The following is an 8,439-nucleotide window of genomic DNA, read 5'->3' on the forward strand; positions in this document are numbered from 1 at the left end:
CGCTGCTACGCTAACAGTTCTCCTGGATTGAGCTCTTGTTTATGGGGCACCTGAACTTTGGAAGGAAAAATTCAATAAATAAATATGCCAGCAGGTCCCACTGTATTGGTGCTTGGTAGAAATGATAATGCGTTCCAAGTTCTCCTGTTTTCAGTAGCTGTGTGGAATATAATCAAACACCAACAAATTAACAATAGTCTGTAATACTTAGAAACTCACTATTACCACTCGCAAGCAGATAAGGCAGTTGTTACATGATAGATTATTTAAACCATAAAATTAAGTAACATCTTTTTAAACAGAGATAGTTAATTTACTTCCAGGACTTTAAAAGATTTTAGTTCTAATATTAATCTACTTCAAATGAATCATCCAATATATCAAAAATAGAAAAAAAAAAAAATCTGCTTCCAATTCTGTGAATTACTGAGAGAGAAGCAGCAGACAAAACAGGTCTTCAGACAACAATAAACCACAGCAGCAATCTTCCAAAGGAACACACAGGTTGTGTATCACACAGGTTGTGTATCACACAGGTTGAGGTTGTGTATCACACAGGTTGTGTATCAAGGCTCCTGAATAGAATCATAGAATCCCAGACTGGTTTGGGTTGGGAGGGACCTGAAAGCTCATCCAGTTCCAACCCCCCTGCCAGCAGCAGGGACACCTTCCACTAGACCAGGTTGCTCAAAGCCTCATCCAACCTGGCCGCCAACACTTCCAGGGAGGAGCAGCCACAGCTTCTCTGGCCAACCTGGGACACTGTCTCACCACCCTCACACCAAACAATTTCTTCCTAATATCTCATCTAAACCTCTCCTCTTCCAGTACACATGGAAACTTTCACATTTCCCTTTGCAGCCCTGACTACTTCTTCAGCATCCTGTCACGATTTATCTGCAGTGGATACTGATGTTATAGATCACATATAAGAAACACACTTACAGTCCATGCACACACAACCTCTCTGCCTCAGCTGTGCTAGAGATGATGAAACAAACCTCTGAAAATCCAAATTAATCCCCTGTGCTGAGTAGGAACACACTCCACGCAGCTGGGGGAAAATACAGTCCTTTGCAAGACACAGCATGTGGCAGTGAGAGTGGAACTATTAGGATATAACCCTGAGAAGGTGCCACCATAGCTCTGCTGACAATTTAAACTGGATCTTTGGTCAAATGTGCAGACAGGGGAGCAGCCAAAGAAGTTTAACATTTAAATGTCATTTAGACAAGCAGATCAAAGTGGTTGTATGTTGAAGAGTGGAAGAACCACTTCTGTGACAGTATTTTGTAAGCTTTAGTCAGTTCTGAGAAATGAGCAGTTCTTGCATGCCCCAGATGCAATCTTACTGCTCCAGGCAGTACAGGAGAAACCACAGCCCAGGACCACGCTGCCCTGTTGTCCTCATACCAGGGAATGAGGAGGTTCTGAGTACACACAGCTTCTGAAGATTTCATCGCCCAGCAGAGCTCCAAAATCATTCTGCTAAAGGGCATGTGAACCTGCAAAGTGCACAAGGGGCCAGAACACGGGCCCACCTTGGGAGAGAAGTGCAGTCCAAACCCACACAGTGTAACTTAGTCTGCAGAAGATCATAGAATCACATAACGGTTTGGGTTGGAAAGGACCTTAAAGCCCATCCAGTTCCAACCCCCCTGCCAGCAGCAGGGACACCTTCCACTAGACCACGTTGCTCAAAGCCTCATCCAACCTGGCCTTCAACACTTCCAGGGAGGAGCAGCCACAGCTTCTCTGGCCAACCTGGGACACTGTCTCACCACCCTCACACCAAACAATTTCTTCCTCACATCTCAGCTCCATCTCCCCTCTGCCACTTTCAAGCCATCACCCCTTGTTCTCTCACTCCCTGCCCTTGGCCAAAGTCCCTCCCCACCCTTCCTGGAGCCCCTTCAGGTACTGGGAGGCCACTAGAAGGTCTCCCCGGAGCCTTCTCTTCTCCAGGCTGAACAGCCCCAACTCTCTCAGCCTGTCCTCATAAGAAAATAGATAAGAAAAAGGTAAGAAAAGATGGACAGTTTGTATGTTTAAGCAAGGTATTAAAAGTTCAAGACTTTAGATTCTAGTTCTCTGCTCTGCAAGTAACAGTTAAATCTACAAACTGCAGTATCTCCACCAGACTGAAAAGGCTGCTCTTGTCTCCTGTTAGTGAGAACAGGCAGTAGATTCTCAGCAAAGACAAAGATACGAGTAATCCATGAAGGTGGCCAAAGGTGAGAGAACTGGTCTCAATACCAGAATAACAAAAACTGTTTCACAGGTGCACTGGCAAATTGATATATTGCTCCCTGAAGATTTCAGGTCTTTAACACTTCCCTCCTCTCACAGACATGATCCAGGATATTTTTATTACAGTGTATTGTGAGTAAAGGACACACTTCCCATTCTAACCTCTATGCCAAGTCTCAGCAGAATGTAAAGTGGCCTATTCAAACCCCAAAGATTAGATTTGTCTGACTGCCTTTTCATTCATTTCCCTTCTGAAAGTTCATAGGACACTACTGTTTATTTACTGTAACGAGTTTATCGAGTAAAACATCGTTAGTGATGTAAGCACCTGACAAAGAAAAAGAAAGGAGGGCAGCAAGAGGCCAAATAAATAGAGTGTGATCAGAAACAGAACTAGTTAATTGAAATCAGGAAGGCAATTCAGTAAAAGCAAAGAGCTTCTTGCCTCCCGTGGAGAAGAGACAGGCAATGCCCGTCTAGATACCAGGGAAAGCTTCGTTGACTGCTGTGCTTGTTGCAGTCGTTTTGCATTTAGAGATGTTACAAACCCTTCCAATTGACACGGGATTAAAATATCCAGTGTCTGCACTTTCAGTACACAGAGGTAGGAAAGCTGCAAATCAGGATGAAAGGAAACATTGAAGAGGTTTTGCCAGCAGCCTGATTCACAGTAGGTAGTGCCCTACACCATAAATTAGTGCTAAGGAAATGAATGGGGCTGTTTGTGAAACAGAAGAGCTTTGGATCTTGCTCCTTTGCAAGTGATGTAAGACATTAAGAAACAGTCCTTTGCTAGCCAGGAGATTTACTGACTGCTCCTAGTCCAGAGTCAAGCTGGAAAACTCCGGTGGAAACTGGCTTGATAGTTATTTAATCACAGAACACCTCACAGAGCTCTTCCTGTATGAGTGAAAATGATCACCACGGCCTTTATTTTATAGAAACATGGTTTTGGAGCAGCCTTCCCTCAGCAAAGATACATAAGATAGCTCAGAAAGAATCACAGACTGGTCTGGGTTGGAAGGGACCTTAAAGATCATCCAGTTCCAACCCCCCTGCCATCAGCAGGGACATCTTCCACTAGACCAGGTTGCTCAAAGCCTCATCCAACCTGGCCACGAACACTTCCAGGGAGGAGCAGCCACAGCTTTTCTGGGCCAGTGTTCCTGATCCACCTACCCATCCTGAAAGGAGCCCAAGAATTTACGTTCATAACAACATCACACCTCAAATAACCTTTTACACACGTTCAATGACTGAAAAATCCCATTTCCAAGCTCAAATGAACCTCATAACACTATAAAGCCTTACCAGCAGAAGAAAGCAAACCCAACCCATTGCTCCCAAAAACTCTGTTCTTACCAAGTTTCACACTTTGCACGCGGCCTCCGATTCGGTCGGTGGCTTCAAGGACAGTTACATCCGTGAATCCGCTTTCCAAGAGCGCTTTAGCTGCTGACAGGCCGGCAAGCCCAGCACCGATAACCACTATTCGAGGCTGTCGTCTTCTCCGTAGGCCACTACTAAGAGGATCATCCGTGCTGTCTGCAGATATTTCACAACTTTGCATGCCGTCCAAGCTCTCTTTCTAAGGAACCTATGGAAAAAAAAAAAAGCAAACAAGCGTGTTGAGGGATCTCAGCTCCAAGTTATCCTCTGCAGATAAAAAATCCTAAGGAAGGCTACAAAAATTTTTTACAAGTTGAGCAGAAAAGAAAGAAAACTTGTAAACTACACCCAGCCTTCAAAATGGGATGCGTAGGAAGGATAACTGAGGTCAAGTTGGGATGCAATAACTTTTTGGCCTGGAGTACTCCAGAAATTTCCACCCTCTTGTACCCTGTAGACTATTTCCAGAGAAGTCAAAGGATTTTCAAACTCTCATCTCTTTATAGATCCTCCAAAAGTGGCAATTTTGTGGTCAAGACTTTAAAAAGAAAAAGAAAACCACAAGTCCAGTGCCGACAAGCTCCACAACACAGCGATGAAGCTTCACTCTGCCTCTGTGGCAACCACAAAACATAAGCTTTAGATCATATCACTACGGGACGAGGTAAAGAGGATTTAGCTTCAAGCGTGGTGATCCAATCTCAAACCCATCATTACAGAAATGGTACAGACAGAAAAATGTTTCAACTGATGAAAGCCAGCAAGGGCCTGTTGAAGAATTCACAGCCACATGATGTAGCCCCTGGAGCCAACACTGTCCTGCCACATCAGGATAAGCTTTAGATCATATCACTACGGGACGAGGTAAAGAGGATTTAGCTTCAAGCGTGGTGATCCAATCTCAAACCCATCATTACAGAAATGGTACAGACAGAAAAATGTTTCAACTGATGAAAGCCAGCAAGGGCCTGTTGAAGAATTCACAGCCACATGATGTAGCCCCTGGAGCCAACACTGTCCTGCCACATCAGGATCAGAGGATCAGCCTCAGCCTTTGATGAAGAGAGGTTCAAACCCACACCAGTCCTGACTGGTCTGTTTCTACCTCTACCTACCCAAGGCATCCAACTGCTCCTCCAAGCAGCATCCTCTTTTTCTTTGCAAACTCCTAGAAGACATCTTTTTAACTGTGTACACCCTTAGGTTCTCAGGTCCCACTACCTTATTTTAGTACACGGCTTGGGTTCATGGTTAAGGTTAAACCTTAATCAGGGATCACCAGTGTAGGATGCCTTTATACACGAATGTCCACCTCTAGTCATCTGGTTCTGGGTAGGTTCACACCTGCCCTCAAGAGCACAAAGGAACAAGGTACAGAGACCCTTAGAGAGATGATGAGGGGCCTGGAGCACCTGCCTGACGAGGAGAGGCTGAGAAAGCTGGGACTGTTCAGCCTGGAGAAAAGCAGCCTGAGAGGGGATCTGATCAATGTCTATAAATATCTGAAGTGTGGGGGCCAAATGGATGGGGCCGGGCTGTTCTCGGTGGTGCCCAGTGACAGGACAAGGGACAATGGGCACAAACTGGAACACCAGAAGTTCCAGACAAACTTAAGGAAAAACTTCTTTCCTGTGAGGGTGTTGGAGCCCTGGGACAGGCTGCCCAGAGAGGGTGTGGAGTCTCCTTCTCTGGAGATGTTAAAACCCACCTGGACACTTTCCTGTGCAGTTTAGGGAACCTGCTTTGGCAGGGGGGTTGGACTGGATGATCTCCTGAGGTCCTTTCCAACCCCACCATTCTGTGATTCTGTGACACCCATACTCCACCAGGCCCAAAAAGACATCAGTCCTGACTTCAGAAGGATAAACACACAGCCCAGGATTCATCAGCCCTTGAACCAGCTGGTGCCCAGTGATTTGGACAAAGCACACACATGGTTCCCTCCCTGCCCAATGCCTACTGAACGCAGCGAAATCCAAGGAGCTAGTAAGCTGCCTCTACCTGTTACCAAGCTGCTGGATACTCCTTCTGAGCTCTTCCCTAATTCTTCCAACACTCAACCAGAGTCTCCAGACTCCAGTTTCTCTCCTGCATCACCAGAAGACTCAAACCTTTACACTTAAGACATGGCTGAACTATTGCAGTACATGATCATGTGCACCAGTAAAGTCCAAAGCAATAGTGGTTTCATTTGGAGAGTCCCTTTTTCTCCAGGATCTTGAAGCATTTATGTACGTTGACCAAGCATCTCCTGCTCTCTGTAACACAGGTGACACCAGATCACAGTCAGCAGTGATTTAAACAGTGGTATAAAAAGTTAAGTGGTTCTACCAGGGCTCTTGACAACTATTTTGAAGTGTTTAGTTTCAACTGGAACAACTTCAGCTCAATCACAGAATCATCATAGAATCATAGAATGGTTTGGGTTGGAAGGGACCTTAAAGATCATCCAGTTCCAACCCCCCTGCCAGCAGCAGGGACACCTTCCACTAGACCAGGTTGCTCAAAGCCTCATCCAACCTGGCCTTGAACACCCTCTCTGGGCTCACCTGCAAGAGCAATTAGCACAGTGTCTCTAAGGAACACTGCTTCTGCCAACACAGCTTGTTCCAACAGTCACCAGACAACGGAACAGATGACACTGAGCCAGCCCTGGCTGCAGCCATGCTAAAAACTTCTACCTGTGATGACATCAATCATCTCACTGTTTTCATATCCTGACCAACAGATCTCAGCTAGCAGATATTTGTCACAGGGAGACAGACACTGGTGTTGGGAGAGTTATTTCCAAGCTGAAGTCAAACATGTCAAGCATCCAATGCTTTCTAGTCCATGGTGAGTCATGCATCATGGTCATTTGACAAGCGGAAAAGCTGTGAGCAGCCAAAACCAGACCCTGGATTTATTTCTGAGCAAGCTGGATTCAAAAACAGTCCAACAGTTTGAAGAAGTAGCAATGAGTGATTTCTTCCCTGTTCCACAAGAAACAGTAAAGATCTGGAACAGGCAGAGGGAAGGAGGATGCAAAGCTTCTTCCCTACAGCAGCTGGTGAGAAGTTTCCCATTGTAGACACCTTAGGACTTTACTTGGCCTTGATGCTGACTTATTCCCTCTTGTGGACTTTCCTCATCTGGGACAGAAGTGTTTTGGGGGTTTTTTTGCTGTTTGGGTTTTTTTTTTTTATCTTAATCCACTCTGGAAGTGGATTTTCAGAATGGGTGAAGATAAGCAGGAACATGGCACTCCAGGTATGGGGGGACTCCCTCAGGCATTAGTTGGGAACTGCTCCATAACAGGTAGGTTAAATCCTCCCCAGTCAGAGGCTGATAGGAAGGATTTAAGACAAGACAAGACCACTCCTCAACAGACGGACCTTAAAGACCACCACAAACAGAGATGAGGGACACCATTCTGGTTTAAAAAAAAACCAAAAACCAAAAAAACAACAACAAAAAAAACCACCCCAAACACTTTTCTCTATTTACCAGTGCAGGACAATGGGAAGGAGCTGGACTTCATAATCATAGAATGGTTTGGGTTGGAAGGGACCTTAAAGACCATCCAGTTCCAACCCCCCAAAGAAATGTTTTCCCACCATCTTCTCTTTGAGGCTGAGTGAGGCCACTGCATTTCTTGGACATTGTCAATCACTGGTCCTTCACTTCCCCTCCCAAACATGCCAATTTATTGACTTTTAATCTAATAGAATAAGAAATTATGTTCCTGCTCTGGCAGGGGGATTGGACTAGATGATCTTTCAGGGTCCCTTCCAATCCCTGACATTCTGTGATTCTGTGTGATTCTGTGAAATGAAATTTCTCCAGGTTCTTTTAGGACCTTTAATATGAGCCCTGAACACTGGGATCTCTGCATTCAGAGCTTCAGAGTAGTCCACCGCTGGGACAGGAAGGGCAAAGCAGTACAGTTATTAAAAGGTACTTTAGAACCACCACAGCAAGTCCTGTTGAAGAGCCTGGGGTTGGTAGGAAGAGGAATGACCCTCTTCTGGGAGTACCCAGCTGCCAGCAGTAAGTTCAATAAGGACACCGTAGGGGAGAGTGAATGTCTGGGCATAACCACCCCAGGGACTTCTCCTTCTTGCATTTATCAACTTCTTTTTGAATCCCCTCTATACTTCTGGCCTTCACAACAATTTTGTGGTGAGGAGCTCCACAGTCTATTAACCTTATACAAATATTAATGCCCTTTTGGTGGTTTCCCTGTTATATTCCCTGGACACATTCTCCTCAGCGCTAAGGACCTTCATATATGATCCCAGTCATCTCTTCTTCAAGAAGAAATAAATCTTAATCTGGCTAGTCCTTCCTCATTTGTGAGCTATTATAAACCCACAGCTGAAATAACTCTTACTAGAAATGCCTTCAGGATTTATTACAACCCATTCTACAACACTCTCCACTTCCCATCCAGTCAATGAGTGTATTTTAATTGCCACAGAAAAGAAATATCTCTTCTGCCATCGACATCCTATAGACACTGAACTGATTCAGTTCAGTTTTGTAAGTACAGCTTTCCTAATCCTGGCTTTGGCAAACTCATGTGAATTCTTCACATGAAAGCTTCAAGACAACATTTTCCCTTCCTGTTTCAGCACTTTAATGTTGGATTAGGTGACCTGTCTAGACAGATGAGAAAATAACAGTGTATTTTGTGCCTACAGAACCCTGATTTAGAAACCACCCTTAATTAGCCAACAACCTTTACTGTATGATTGGCAAGGGAAGGTCATTAAAATTTTGCAAGAGCTTGGGTTTTCCAAGCAGGATACGTGCTCCATC

At 44.9% G+C, this 8,439-nt stretch overlaps 1 protein-coding gene across 1 annotated transcript in view; it reads right to left on the reverse strand.

The window, feature by feature from the left end:
- LOC104528679 (spermine oxidase-like) overlaps positions 1-3,849 on the reverse strand; it is a gene marked incomplete at its 3' end in the record, with an annotated part of 6,186 nt that extends 2,337 nt beyond the window's left edge. Inside the window, exon 1 of the mRNA XM_010172752.1 lies at positions 3,613-3,849. Coding sequence (XP_010171054.1) covers positions 3,613-3,820 — 208 coding nt within the window. The remainder of the gene's footprint in view (positions 1-3,612) is intronic.
- Between the last annotated feature and the right edge of the window lie 4,590 nt (positions 3,850-8,439).

This window comes from Antrostomus carolinensis, unplaced genomic scaffold (genome assembly GCF_000700745.2).
Source record: "Antrostomus carolinensis isolate BGI_N321 unplaced genomic scaffold, ASM70074v2 scaffold18297, whole genome shotgun sequence".
NCBI classification, from domain to species: domain Eukaryota; kingdom Metazoa; phylum Chordata; class Aves; order Caprimulgiformes; family Caprimulgidae; genus Antrostomus; species Antrostomus carolinensis.